The 15,725-nt window shown below is 44.7% G+C and overlaps 1 protein-coding gene across 1 annotated transcript; it reads left to right on the forward strand.

Moving 5' to 3' along the window:
- Positions 1-329: 329 nt before the first annotated feature.
- LOC106040409 (gap junction beta-6 protein) lies at positions 330-5,686 on the forward strand. Its single transcript, XM_048047070.2, has 2 exons — positions 330-480; positions 2,366-5,686. Exon 2 carries the CDS (start codon positions 2,388-2,390, stop codon positions 3,063-3,065), a length of 678 nt encoding a protein of 225 aa, XP_047903027.1. The 5' UTR covers positions 330-480; positions 2,366-2,387; the 3' UTR covers positions 3,066-5,686.
- Positions 5,687-15,725: the final 10,039 nt, after the last annotated feature.

Consider the following 15,725-nt stretch of genomic DNA (forward strand, 5'->3'; position numbering starts at 1 on the left):
TAATGTACTCGGAGAAGTTTTTATTATCTCACAAGCGATGGGCACGGCACTTCACCAGCTTCCAGCCTTTTCACACACCCGCTGCAGCACAGCGTTCTTTTCCGGCAGGATTTTTGGTCACGGCGCTTTAAAAAGAAAAACAAAAACCCTTCACTGGGCTGTGAACGATGGTGTTTACAAGACTGCGAAGGGGCAGCGGGGGGGCGGTTCAGAAGACTGCAAAGGGGCCGGTGCCTCGGGATGGCGGGGGGGGGGGGGGGGCGGCCTGGCCTAGCCCCGGCCTGGCTCAGGCCCAACCCCGGCCCAGCCCCGGCCCCGATCCCCGGCCCGGCCCCGGCGGGCGGAGGCGGGCTCGGGGCGGGTTAAAAGCGGCGGCAGGTGAGCGGGGAGGGACCTCAGAGCCGCGGGGCGGCGAGCCGGGCACCGGCCGCTCCGCTGCCACCGCCGGAGCCGCAGCCGCGCCGAGCTGAGCCGCGCCAGGTGAGGCTCCGCGGCGGCTCCTGCCCGCCGGTGGGGTCGGGGTTAGGGGGGTGCCTGATGGAGACGGGGCGCTTTGGGAAGGGGCAGCTGAGCAGGGAGGTGTCTTGTAGCTGTCCTGTGGTATTATTATTACTCTTTTTCCCCAAATTTTGCAGCGCTGGTTCAAAACTGTGGTGTGAGCCGGCTCTTGGAGCCAGGGTGGTTCATCCCGATGGGGCGCGCACTCAGATAACCTTCCTTCGGTCCCGATTAGCCCCTCCTGAAGATTTCACTGATTTATATGTATATATCTCTTACGTAGCTATTTTAATGACTACACAAAAAGAGGAACTCTTAACCAAAAGATGCAGGTATCTGATCACGGCCATGGGTTCAGGTCAACATAAAAAGCTGCGTAAAACGTTGCCAGTCTCGGCAGTGTGAGATCATGAACAGCGGGAGGAATTGCAGGCACCTTCTCAAGGCTCTTTTATTTTCTTACCCAATTTAACCTTTCTTCGTGACAGTAAATGTGACCTGCTCCTCGTGCCTCGAGGCCTGTCTGTACAAGCTAAGCCCTCGTACCAAGGGTATGTGTTGGGGCATGCCGGGCCCTCACTCATACCGTAACGGCAGCGGCGTGAAGAAGTTGTATTTATTTATTCTTCTTTCTCCTGTTATATGAGAGTTAGAGGATTTGAAGACTTTACCAGTGTGCTGTTGCAAGGTACCGTGCTCTCCCTAAAGCATGTGCACTGCTCCAGGGGGAGAAGGGGCTCCATGGCTCCTGTGCAGGCCAGTGCTGCTCTGCACAGCAGCTCAAGCCATAACCTCGCTGGACCAGCTATGTGAGCTCCCAGCTAAGGATCTCGTGTTTTGTCCGGTTTAGGGAGAGTTTCCAAATGGCTGCTGACCAGTGAAAGATGAGACTGAACTCTGACTTCTGCAAAACTTAAGCTTTTTTTTTTTTTCCATATGGTAAAGAGGATAGATTCTCTTCAAGAGTATGAGGAAGGGAGGAAAGCTGAAATAGAGCTTCTCTGACGTTCAGTCTCCTGTTTATTTTACTGGGGTGTGATAGCATCTAGAAAATCAACATAAACTCTTTAGCTAAGGGCTTTGTCTCTCAACTCTTTGGCTCTGCTCGTCTCCTTTTCTGATGAGATAGCGATGAATGTGGAAGGGCAGGCTCTGCAGTGCCTTCCTGTGCCTGCTGGTTAGGGCTATCTATGCATGCAGCCCCAACAGAGCCAGCTTGAGGTTTCTCAGCAGCATTGGCATAATCAAACGCTGTACTTACAGTGATGAAGGCCCTGCCAAGCAAAGGATGTGTCTGAGCTGCAGCAGACAGCCTTGGGGGCCTGCTGGAGGTATCTGGGAGGAGTGAGGGCTTCTGCCGGAGATAGTCAAGTAGTACTTACCTGGGAAGCAAAGTAAGCACAGCCCAGCCTTCTAGGGCTGTGGCATTGGCAAAGAAATCCTATAAAATCACTTGTGTTGTCCAGATGTGGCATTAACTTATGCGGTGATATCATTTTCTATTGCTTTGGGAAATGCATTGAGAGGCAAAGCACAGAGCGGACCACAGAGAAATATCTCAGGAAAGGGAAGTAAAGGCACAGAGGATGCAGGGAGGAAATATATTTGAAGGTGTAACTTATTTCCTATCCGAAGTCTTGTTAAGAAATTGTATCAAGGTATGCTTGTTACATTGTAAATATACGGAAGGAGAGAATCTAATAGGCTGTTTGAATCCATGAACATACGGGTGGTATTAATGAAAGTGACTTGCATTTTACTATGATTCTCAAGTGAGTGCTAGGAAGTCCTCTTGTTGATAGAAGATCTGGAAATTATTCTTTGCCCCTCGAAAAGTAACTATTTGGTGTTTTGTGTCATCTTACAGGTAAAAGGACACAGAAGAGAAAATGGATTGGGGATCTCTGCAGGCAATTTTGGGAGGTGTAAACAAACACTCCACCAGCATTGGGAAGATATGGCTCACGGTTCTATTCATCTTCCGTATCATGATCCTGGTTGTGGCTGCAGAGAGAGTCTGGGGAGATGAACAACAAGATTTTGTCTGCAATACTCTGCAACCTGGGTGTAGAAATGTTTGCTATGATCACTTTTTCCCCATCTCTCACATCAGACTCTGGGCCCTGCAGCTGATCTTTGTCTCCACACCTGCGCTGCTGGTGGCCATGCACGTAGCTTACACCAGGCATGAGAAGAAACGGCGGTTCAGAAACGGTGAGAAAATTGACATAGAAGAGCTGAAAAACGAAAAGATTCACATTCGAGGTCCCCTGTGGTGGACATACACCAGCAGCATCTTCTTCAGGATCATCTTTGAAGCAGTCTTCATGTACGTGTTCTACTACATGTACGATGGGTACCAGATGCCTCGCCTGGTGAAGTGTGATGCGTGGCCCTGCCCCAACGTAGTGGACTGCTTTGTGTCTCGGCCCACTGAGAAAACTACATTTACTATTTTCATGCTTGCTGTGTCTGGGATCTGTATGACGTTGAATCTAGCTGAGTTGTGTTACCTAGTAGCAAAAATTTGCATGAAACAATCCAGGAAAACAGCAGCTTTAAAATAATCTCCCAGTTCCAGGATTTCCTAGCTCCCCATTTCCCTCAAATTTTCTTAGGTGTCAGAAAACAATTGGCAATATTTTCACACTCAAAGAAAAGGATAAAAATAAAAGGCTATATTTTTATAATAATAGCCTGCTTGGGAAGCTGATACTGAGGCAAGTTTCAAGATTATGGGCTAATTCATCCACAAGTAGAGAGAAAAGTCTTTTGGCAGCAGCTCTTCCAAGTATGCCTCCTGCTGTGATGGTCACTCTTCAAAAAGTGGGAGTGGAAAAGCCCAGAGAAGGCTCTAGTGCCCACAAGAGAGCAGGGAATCAAACACAATGTCTGCTTCAGAGGCAGGCCAAAAACAAAGGGTTTTGGTCAAAAGTGGGATGAAGGGTTTTTTGGGAGGAACTTCCAGCTCCTGGAGAAGACAGACATGACCATTATAGAATGCATCCTATTCTCTCTAAGCATTCTGGAGAGACATGAACTCCTTAGCAAATGCTATCAGCTTTGCTGGGGACCAGCAATTTATTTTTATTTTTTAATTTTTTATGTTCTTTCCTGCACTGTGGAGCCACTCCTATGGGGCTGGGGGTGGCCAGTCTCAACTGCTTGTAGTCAGTGCTCCTCCCTCCACTCACAGGGGCTGCAGCAGTGGGAGGAATGAAGTTTATTTTTCCTTCTCTTCGTCAGGTGAAAGAAAAGGGCTGTTGCCTCACCAACATTTTGTGAAGAATCACAGTATAGTAGACTTTATTTGATAAGACTATCTCCTGACTGGGCTTCCTTCAGCTGTGTACCTTTAATTTTTTATTTTTTTTTAGTAAAGATCAAGAAAAAATGCCTCATTGTTTCATTCTGTTTGTTTTCCAGAAGTGCTTCAACACTTACGGCTTGATGTGAAGCAGATTGCACCCATTGGTGCTCCTTCCATCAGTCTCTTTTTTTCTTATTACTCATTCATCCTGTATAGCTTTTCTTCATGAAACCTTCTCCCACTCTGAGGTACCTTTCAAGTAAGTGCATCAAACCACTCCCAATCTCTGACATTCCACGTTGTGAGACTGAAACACCCTTCCTCTTGTTACCATACGTTCAGCAAGAATTTCAGACAATTTGCGGAGCTGAAATAGCAAAGTGTCCCAATCAGAAATGAGGAGGATCTTGGGAACTTGATGTTTTTCTTGAAGTTCACGTTGCTGAGCTGTGAATTGTAGCATACTAACTTGATCTATGTGAGTCAGTCTCATCTCTCCAGAATAGTCTTGAAACATGTTCTGCTTTTATGCCTGTCCTAGGCAGCTACACCAGCACATATAGCAATGCTGTGTACCTCCCAAGTGCCTGCCCATTGAACTCACTTCTAGAAAGCTGCCTGTTTCTCCTTAGCTTTAAGAACTAGCTTTCCTCCCAAAAGAATGAGCGTTATCTTAGGTTCTCTCTTTTGCATCTGTCTCCTCAAATACTTTTAAATTTATCACTGTTGGATAAACAAAGTTGCCTTAATTGAGACTTGTGACCCGTCACTGTGTACTGGAAGCAGAGCACAAGCAGGCTCCCATTGCTTGTGTGCTGTATCCAGCATCGCAGCTTGACTGCAGATGGAAACCTTCCCTCTAACAGGGGAGTGGGGAAAAAAATAATAGGAACAGCATCCTTGGAAGCATGAACAAAATGATGGAAAGTCAATAATGAGGAACTGGAAACCTGGTCTCTGAAAACAACCTTAATTCAACTCTAAAGAGCAAAGTTTGGCACATATCAGGTTTGTGCTTGGTAAAGTTCCTGCATTGTTCCGTGTGTGAGTACAAAGAACAAACTATCTACATTCCCGGTGCTCTAGTATTACATTTCTTTTGTAACAACAAGATTTTTATTTTCTGCCGAAAGCATAATTAAAGCACTTTTGTGGTGTCTGTTTTCTGTATTACTTATACGTGCCATGTATTGTCTAACATGTCTAATGAAAAATCTGTTTACTGCAATAGAAAATGTATGCGCCAATAATACATTTAATAGCCAAGAGCTACTGTAAGCATTTAGCCTTCTGCCACAGGTTGTTTTCAACCACTTACACTGCCTTTGCTACCAGCTACATCCTGCAGACTTTATGAGCCCATAGTGGAAGGCCACGTGTGATCAGTGCTAGAAATCAAGTATGTGGTGTAAATCATTCCTGTACTAGCAGAGCTGCAGCTGGAAAAGGCTCATAAACAACCTAACCCACTCCGCCAGGGGGAGAGTTTGTTTTCCCAGTGTGCCTTTAACTGGAACTTCAAATGAGCTGCACCACAACTGGTAACGCCAGCAAGATGAGGTTAATTATCTTCAGCTACTAGTTTGGCAACCAGGTATTATACAAGGAAAAAAAAGACAGAAATTGGGAAAGTGGCTGGACGTGGCCAAGAGAGGAGTTCAGTTTGGAACTGCAATATCAGATGATAATAGCTCTAGCAGGAGGTGTTTACTGTCTCTGAGATTTCCGTTTATGTTTTTATTTGTCTAAATAGCTGCTTTGTAGGGAAAAAAATGTTCAGATAATAGGAACTAAACACTGCATCTATTTCTGTTCTACATTGCATGGTTGACCTACAAATAGATTTGATACAGATTAAAATACAATGCTGTTTTGGAATTGTGTGTGTTCTTTCCTGAAATACACAGTGTCTACACCTTTAGCATGTGGTTCCTGGACTTAGCAGAATGAAGGTTACAAGACTGTTGAAGAATAAGGCAGCAAATCTGAAGTCCTGACTGTAAAGAAGGCTGACTCCTTACTGCCTAGAGTACAGCAGAGCAAGGATGTAAAGCATCAAATAATGTGGTATCCAAACTGGGAAGTGTAGGAGTGGGACAGGCTAGAATTAAACCTTGGCTGAAATCACCAGAGGTTTTCCATTGGCTTCATCAAGGCTAAACTTTCACCCCAAAACCTTGAAACCAAGCCTACAACTATGCTTGTCAGAAGGGGAGGAAAGCAAACTTCACTATTAGTTCATAGACCCAGCTAGAGAAAACAAAACAAAGAACAAAAACTCCTATGGGAGAAAGGCTACATTAAAAGGAAGCCAGAAGTCCTCATTCTGACTCAGAATCACAGAATCACAGAATCGTCTAGGTTGGAAGAGACCTCCAAGACCTCTGTCCTAACACTAACAAGTCCTACACTAAACCATATCACTAAGGGCTACATCTAAACGTCTTTTAAAGACCTCCAGGGATGGTGACTCAACCACTTCCCTGGGCAGTCCCATTCCAATGCCTAACAACCCTTTCAGTAAAGAAGCTCTTCCTAATATCCAACCTAAACCTCCCCTGGCGCAACTTTAGCCCATTCCCCCTCGTCCTGTCACCAGGCACGTGGGAGAACAGACCAACCCCCACCTCTCTACAGCCTCCTTTAAGGTACCTATAGAGAGCGATGAGGTCTCCCCTGAGCCTCCTCTTCTCCAGGCTGAACAAGCCCAGCTCCCTCAGCCGCTCCTCGTAAGACTTGTTCTCCAGACCCCTCACCAGCTTCGTTGCCCTTCTCTGGACTCTCTCGAGCACCTCCATGTCCTTCTTGTAGTGAGGGGCCCAAAACTGAACACAGTACTCGAGGTGCGGCCTCACCAGAGCCGAGTACAGGGGGACAATCACCTCCTTAGACCTGCTGGCCACACTGCTTCTTATGCAAGCCAGGATGCTGTTGGCCTTCTTGGCCACCTGAGCACACTGCTGGCTCATATTCAGCCGACTATCAACCAGTACTCCCAGGTCCTTCTCTGCCAGGCAGCTTTCCAACCACTCTTCTCCCAGCCTGTAGCGCTGCTTGGGGTTTTTACACCCCAGATGCAGGAGCCCGGCACTTGGCCTTGTTGAACTTCATGCAGTTGACCTCAGCCCATCAGTCCAGCCTATCCAGATCCTCCTGCAGAGCCTTCCTTCCCTCGAGCAGATCGACACACGCACCTAACTTGGTGTCATCTGCAAACTTACTGAGGGTGCACTCGATCCCCTCATCCAGATCATCGATAAAGATATTAAAGAGGACCGGCTCCAGCACTGAGCCCTGGGGGACTCCACTAGTAACCGGCCTCCAACTGGATTTGGCTCAATTCACCACAACTCTTTGGGCCCGGCCATCCAGCCAGTTTTTAACCCAACAAAGCGTACACCAGTCCAAGCCACGCGCAGCCAGTTTCTTGAGGAGAATGTTGTGGGAAACGGTGTCAAAAGCCTTACTGAAGTCAAGGTAGATCACATCCACAGCCTTTCCCTCATCCACCAAGCGCGTCACTTGGTCATAGAAGGAGATCAGGTTTGTCAAGCAGGACCTGCCTTTCATAAACCCATGCTGACTGGGTCTGATCGCCTGGTTGCCCTGCAAGTGCCGTGTGATGACACTCAAGATAATCTGCTCCGTGAGCTTCCCTGGCACTGAGGTCAAACTAACAGGCCTATAGTTCCCCGGGTCTACCCTCCAACCCTTCTTGTAGATGGGCATCACGTTTCCTAGCTGCCAGTAGACTGGGACCTCCCCTGATAGCCAGGACTGCTGATAAATAATGGAAAGTGGCTTGGCCAGCTCCTCCGCCAGTTCTCTCAGTACCCTCGGGTGGATCCTATCCGACTCCTGGATATAGAAGTACCTTTATTAAAGGTTTTCTATCATGAACCAATGTACTGTATTATTTTCTATCCAACAGCAAGAATATAAAAGACAAATGATAGGGTCCATACAGAGATGTGCACTCCTGTACCATGGAGGTTCGGTTCAAAACAGCAGCATTGTCGAAAGTTGCTTTTTTTGGTAAAAAGTAAATATACAACAGCAAATACACAACACCAGGAGCACATTACTAAAAACAGCCCTATGGAGATTAATTTCTCATTTTCCCTAATTACAATTCCCTCCCCTACAACCTAGGCTAATGTGGCTTGTGGGCAACAAAATCGTAATGAATTTCACTGTGTTTTGTGTTTACCTGTTCTGATAACCAGGGCAGTCACTACTCTGGGTGTTAATTACAGTTTTCCTTGGATTTTCACCATCATAGTATGTACACAGTCATTTAAACCTGCTTGTAGCTATGGCAATAGCAAACGTAATGGTAACTATCCAAGACTTAATTAGCTAATGGTAATGATCTTCAAAATACTTCAGGAGCTACATGTACTTTCTTCCCCATCTGGCCAACCCAGCTTGTTGTCATTTTCTTTTACAGAATATATTTCACTTCTGTAAAGTTGTTCCAGCTCTGACTTGGGTATTTTCTTGATATATCTTCCTAGCCATCAGAAACGTCTTTATGCCCTAGGCTTGGAAATGTACTAAGCTTTAATGGAGCAAGCTGAAGGAACAAGTCACACTTCTGACTTTCCACCTCTGAGACAGCTTACTTGTGCCATGGCTGGTCCCTCTAGAATTCATCCCCAGAACTGGCCGTGTAATTGTACTCACCTCCTCCTTTTTTCTGCCCTGTAAATCACCGACGGTAACTCAGTGATTATTTTTACATCCACCTGCTCTATGCCCACAGCAATCCAACTAATAAAATAAAATTCTCTCCAAGCATCCTGCCAGGTAGCCAGATGCTTGCATCAGCCTTTCTGGTAAAGGAGTGCTATCACACCAACATGACTTAGACTTTAAGGGAATGTGTTTAGAGTGAACTGGTAGGGGAACTTATACAGCCAAGCTATGAATCACTGCAGGTTTTGGATGAATACAATATCATGTTTAAATGCTGCTTTCTATTTGCTTTTTCATTGTATCTTAGAAGCTGTTCACATAAAGCCTTGCTATCAGGCTGCTGTTTCAAACAGCAGTGTGCATTCTGTGCACTACTAAAACCAAACGGCATTTCAGCGTGTCACTCATAGCCCAGAACAGTGCCCAGGTTAGTAAATACTGCAGCCACACGGGTCCGAAGCAGGCAGCATTTTTCAGTGGGCAAGCTGTGCTGGGCTTACTGGCTTAGGCAGCATATATCTTTGCTGTCCTCTTGGCAATTACAGTAATATAGGCTTGTCAGCTGTGAAAGAAAATAGCAGTCTTAAAACTGTTTAAGCCAGAATCATGACATTTTGTTTAAAATGTTTTGCAGATATTTTCTGACTGAGGTTCAGTCCCTAAGAGAATAAAAAAATTACTCCTCCAAGAGATCCACCCGTTAGCAAGACTGCAGCACCTTCTTTTGATAGGGAGACTGTAAAATTTTCTGTCTGGTATCCAACATTGCTCTTGTCCTAAGACTCATCTCACTTGATCTGAAAGTATTATAGCAGTCCTAGTACAGACTTAGCCCTTAATCCCGTTGTTCCTGAGTTTTCCCAACTGAAAGATAAAGACGATAACTATGTCGTGTTCACAGGGAGCAGGGATGTTTAATCAAGCATTGTTTGTTAAGATCACTGCAATGACGGGTGCCAGAAAAAATATTTTATAATTATTGTGTGGTAAAGATTTCAAACCTATTGTGTGTTACATCATTCCTGTAATACCTGCTTATGGTTAGTCATGTCCCTGGCCTGGATGTTGCGTCCTGTCCAAGGACTGAGTGTTTAATATACGGTGTAAGGAGCCTCCACAATCTCTCCAGCACAAATTAACAAAACCAAACACATCCATACACATGTGCATCCAGACACAGAGGAACAACCCGACTGAATCATTATCTAACTGTTATCTGATAGAAGACTGAGACATTGCAACATGGATTTGTCAGGAATGATTTCTGCCTAGGCCACGATAACAGGTTTTGTATATAGCAGTAAAATAGTTGTTAATGATTCATTGTCAAAGTGTGAGGATCCACCAAGTGGGATAAACTCTATGCAGCTGGGAGGAACTGCAGGTGCTTGGGAAGACAGTCCTGGAATTCGATAAGATCCTTATCACCGGGAGAAATGGTATAACCAAAGCAGTTTGAGAAGGACTTGGGAAGTTGGGAAGGACTAAAAGCTATCGTTGTGAAACACTGAGCACTTGCAAAAATTGTAGGATGGAGAACTGTTCTGACGCAATGAACAATTTTTGAAGGGAAGAGCTGGAGTTTGTAGTAGACCATCCATGGAACATGAGTCAATAACGTTATTGACTTGGAAAAATATCATACTGGTATGTATTAAAGGTTTGCCAAAAATATGATGTTTGTAATAATGTTTCCAGTATTCTTAGCACCTTGAAGTCCTTATCTGGATCCTACTTCTGGGCACCTTCTGTTAAAAAAGCCCATGTATCAGCTGGAGTTGGGAATAATAGATGACCAAATATCTAAAACACAGAACTTGTGAGGAAAGCTTGAAAGAAATGGGCCAGCCTGGAAAAGTGTGAAGAAAGAGCCACAGAACTCCCCAACTATGCAAAAGACTGTGGCAAGGAAGATGAGGATGCTGTTCTTTATATCTGCTGGCAAGAAGTAAAAGGCTTATGTTGGAATGAGATGTGGGCTAATCACTGCAAAAAGCATGCTGTGAAGAGGGCTAAGCACTGAGTTAGATGACGGACTTTTCATCACTGAAGATTGTTAAATGGCAACCTAGTCCAACATTTGCTGAGGGTGGTCTAGATACAGGATTCTGCTATGGGACAAAGGGAACTTCTAAAATCTGTGGCTAAGGGGGCTCCAACTGAACAGTCAAGTTGTACAGGCTCTTTTTGCTGAGCCAAAGCTCAGCTACTAAATCAAAATCTTTTTCACATGAATTCAAGTCTACATGTCAGTGCACAGGTCTATCCAGTATGATCTCTGTCAGCAGGGTTTCTTTCTGCTTTTAGCCATTGCAATAACACATTCTTGCACCATAATAAATTCAACTTGACAAAAGCATACAAGGTGGCATACACTTATCCAAGTAAAATTGCAATTCATATAAGTGAAGTTGGTAATAGTTTGTTCTTTTTTTTTTTTTTCCTCAGCAGAGTAGGTAAAAAGCTCTTTCTGCCTCAGTTTTATATCTCACAACACAGGCATTCCTTGCAATATGAGGAAGACCAAAACCCAGACCAATTTTCAGTTTTACTGCCCAGTTGACTATACGTAGGTGGAGCTCCCTGCAGCCTGGTCTGCATCCAGAAGTTTCACAGTGATAGCAAGCCATTTTGTTTTACCAGTTTCTTTCAGTTCAAACCAGGCCATCGCATTGTGCAGCAGTTTGAATTTTGCAGAGAAAGTTTCCCATACATGAGCTCTGCTTGTTTTTCCGCTCCTTTTGCTGTTCCTTTCCGTGGAAGGTATCTGGTGTTTGAGGCCTTGACAAAGTCATGATGTATGTCAATAAGGTATATTCCTGGTAAATACATTTTATTTGCTCTTACCCTGAGTACAATGGACAAGAACATCAGGCGGGCAGCTTCCTTGTACAGAAGCTTTGGTTGTGGTTTGGCATTACGAAGCATCCACTGGTAGCACTCATTTAGGATATTAACGTTGATGTCATCGCTTCCTACTCACCCCTAACCCCATCTGTGTCTCTCCCTCCCCATCCAACCCAGCGCTTCCACTCCAGGACCTGTATCGTGCCAGCATGGTTGTTTGCACAGCTGCGCTCAGCACTGCATTTGGTGACTCTTTTAGCTGATACAGAAGCAAGTGTTTTGCTTTGGTGCATTGATTTTTAGCTGGACCAATTCCTTGATATGACTTACAGGGAGGGCACATGAATAAACGCTTATGCTGACGTGACTGTGGGGCAGTAGGCCATGGTGTTGGGCAAGAAGAGCTGCAGGGAACGAGCGGAAGGGGTGGAGGGAATGGCAATATGTTAAGTCGTATTTGCTGCTACACGCAATGCAATTTCAAATCACAGCCTCTGGGTGTATTTTCATAGGTGGCTGCTACTAGAAAGGCAAAAGTCTTCCTACCTTTTCCCTCTTTCGCTGCTGTACCTTCCCTGCTCTCTACTAGTCCTGCTTCTCACCTACTGCCCTCTTGTCCCTTGCTGCAACACAATCCCCCCTCAGCCCTTGTAGGTGTTGCTTTAACTCACTAACTCAACAGAGAACTATTTGAACTCTGCCTTTTGTTCTGTTTTCAGCTCAGTTAGCTTCCTGACAGGCTTGTGGCAGGCATTAATATATTTCAAATATCAATATTTGTCTTTTATTTCCTCACTTTTCTGTCAGTAGTTTGGAAAACAAACAAACAAAAACTTCTTGCCATGACCAAGTGATAAAAAGTGCCATTCCTTTTAAGATTCTGCACATCCTGCATCTCTCGTTTTGATTCCTCCTCCATACAAACACCTAGCTTGAACAGTTGTAATTTTTCCTCTTCTTCATCACATAGGGCTTTTGCTCCCAAGAGGATGACCTGAAAGCATCTCACTGGTACGCATCCCAAAACAGCCTGATTTCTTCATTGTGTTAGGCCTCCCACAATTTCCAAAGGACTTTTGAGACAAAGCTTGCTCTACTGGGTAAAACGCCAGCCTAGGATGTCAGTGCCATTCTCAGCTCTGCTGCAGATTTTCTGTATAACCTAGGATAAGTTATTAAGTCTTCCTGTGCCTCTGTTCCTACAAACTAGAAATCACAACAACTCTTATTACAAATAAAATATAATTTTTATAATACAAAATAATCACAATAACTTTTCCTGTCATCAGCTCTTATTTGTTAATATGTTCTCTAACATGCTTCTTAGTAGTGTCTAACAGAACACTAATTACTAATTGGTACAATAATAATAGTAACTATAATGTGAGATTAAGCCAGAAATTCAATCTTTTTATTACCAATCTATTTAATAGCTAATAGATTCCGAAAGTATTTTGATTCATCCATGTAGAAAACAACTAGAGAAGAAAAGACTTCAGTGCTTCTTGCTTGAAACTGTGCGCCCTGAGGGAACAGCAGCCTTTCTCAGCATTTAAATATCTTTGGTGCCATCTTCTGTAGCACAGTGGCATGTCAAGTAAATTCTTTTTATTGGCATATCATGCAGGGTGCCACAACAAGCAGAAATTAAGGTATTCATAGCTCTTTTTGAGGCTGCGTGGACACAAGTGCTATCAGCACTGCTGATAGCGATGTACCACTTCTAATTCCACTTCTTCTGCTAAAGGAACCAGGGTCATCACCTGTGTGGAGGCCTGGATGGAAGATGAAAATTATGTAAATATTCATTTTAATGTAAAAAAATAAATATGGACTTAAGTTTTATGCTGCTATCTAGTGTTAATAACAATGGAGAGAGGCCTTTGAACATAAAAAGGACCTAGGGATTTGGCGCACACTGAAGTGGCATCTGGCAGTGCTCTAAACCTTTAAAGACAAGTGCCGATGAGGGTGTTGGCAGGATGGCCCCTTCGTGGGAATCCTACTATCAGAGTGTCCAGGGGAAGAGACACTTCTTACCACCATTTTTTAAACCCAAGCATACCTTTCTTCTGAACAAATTCCTCAGGGAGACAAGTACTATTTTTTCTCTTTCCCCCCTAATTTGGCTTCAGATCCTCATGTTCTGGTAAATGACTAAAAAATAACCCCTCATGCCTCCTCAACATGCTTACATGCTTGTGTATTCACCAGTACAAAATTAGTCCTTTATTTTTAAAGGTGCTCCTTTCAGGTTTCCCCTGGGGATTTGGCCTTCTCACCTGTGAATTTTCTACAACTGTCCCAGAGAGGTTTGTTGACAGTCCAAAACTCTTCTTGTAAGAACCCAGAAGGGAATTCCTGGAAAGGAAATTGTTCGTGGATAGGCAGACCCGCAGTGGGCAGCCACGGCATCAGATTATCCCCATTTGAAGATGTATTGAATTTTATCTTAAAAATCCTTGGTGGTGGTACTGAAAAGCTCCTCTATAACCTCACTGCTCTCCTGATCAAGAACATTTTTCTAAGAAAAGAGTGTTAAGGTCAGTTTATACAGCTGGTGGGAAATACCACTTCACACCTGCAAGATACTGAAAAAGCAATCACGGAAACAGCAAGCACTTCATAGTATTAAACCTTTTGGACAGATGGTTGGAAGTGAGATCTCTCTCTTCTTCTTCCTAAAATCAAACCTTTCAGCTGAGGGGCTTCGCTGCATGAAGGAAGTTGTAATGTCAGGAGCTACAGGGGCTGCTGGGACTCCCTCCATTGCCATCATGCCCCACTGCTTCAGGATCCACACTGTGGTACTACAACACTGACAATCATGGCAGCACTGTGTTTTGGATATATCACCCACCTCTGGTGATAATCATTCGTCCAAGTGCCACCACTACTGCTTAGGTCAACATACATCTTCCTCCTTAGAATTTTCAGCTGAAAGATTTAAGAGGTAGCAACCAAGCATTGCAAGGATACAGGCACATGTGGATCCTCTGGCTCAGTTTGTCACTGGTCCTCTGCTACACACAGCTCTTCAAAGTGTCTCAAAATTTCTCATGAATGTTATTTTTACTGAATAGAGCAACAGAGAGCTTTGAAGACAACCTGGTATGGTCAAGTTTACAGCTCTCTGACTGTAGAGTAGCTATGAACAGAAACTATATGCTATTGCTGAAGAGTCATTGTGCTAGAATAAATCATTCTGTCCAATGTTTTCTTTTCTCAGAGTAACAGTCAAGAACACAAAAAAGACTAATCAAAATATAGGGGATAGCAAAATATTTGAGTACTGGTGCTGAAAATATTAAGAGACGAGTTTAAATCATCATCTGGACAGAGTTGCAATATATTAGGTTCTTTAAATGGTCTGCACACAATGGCATGGCAGCTATCCTTGACTGAGGAGAGTCTTTGAAAAAATGCTTTTAAAAAATATTGCCCATAATGCCTTCTTTTCCTAACATAGGCTCAGTCACAGGTATAGGCTCTCAAACCCTGAAGACCCAGCCTTGCCATTTGTAGAACTTGAGGAGGCTCTCGAAACCCCATAAGGAGCTGATGCAATGCCACTTCTCTTCTGTCAGTCAAAGGATATGGCCTGACATAGGGTCATAACCGCTGCATGCAAAGCACCCCAGCTTGTGGGGCCGGGAGCTCTTTGTACAGGACACGCAGGCAGCAGAAAGACTTACTTCATCGTAAAATCATAGAATGGCTTGGGTTGGAAGGGACCTCAAAATATGATCTAGTTCCAACCCCCTTGCCATAGGCAGGCAAGCCACCCACTAGATCAGGTTGCTCAGGGCCTCAGCTAACCTGGTCTTGAACACTTCCAGGGATGGGGCATCCACAACCTCTCTGGGCAACCTGTTCCAGTGCCTCACCACCCTCTGACTGAATAATTTCCTCCTAACCTCTAATCTAAATCTCCCCTCTTTTGGTTTTAAACCATTTCCCTTTGTCTTGTCATTATCTGATTGAGCAAAGAGTCACTCTCCATCTTTTTCATAAGCCTCCTTTAAGTATTGGAAGGGTGCATTGATTTCTCCCCGGAGCCTTCTCTTCAGGCTGAACGTCCCCAGCTCTCTCAGCCTTTCTTCACAGGAGAGGTGCTCCAGCCCTCTGATCATCTTTGTAGCCCTTCTCTGGACCCGCTCTAACAGCCCCACATCTTTCCTGTGCTGGGGGCTCACACCTGGACGCAGGGCTCCAGGTGGGGCTTCACAAGGGCAGAGCAGAGGGGCACAATCCCCTCCCTCCACCCGCTGCCCACCCCTCTGTTGGTGCAGCCCAGGACGCAGTTGGCCTTCTGGGCTGCAGGCACGCTCTGCTGGCTTGTGTCAAGCTTTTCGTCCACCAAAACCCCCAA

This window comes from Anser cygnoides, chromosome 1, assembly GCF_040182565.1.
Source record: "Anser cygnoides isolate HZ-2024a breed goose chromosome 1, Taihu_goose_T2T_genome, whole genome shotgun sequence".
NCBI classification, from domain to species: domain Eukaryota; kingdom Metazoa; phylum Chordata; class Aves; order Anseriformes; family Anatidae; genus Anser; species Anser cygnoides.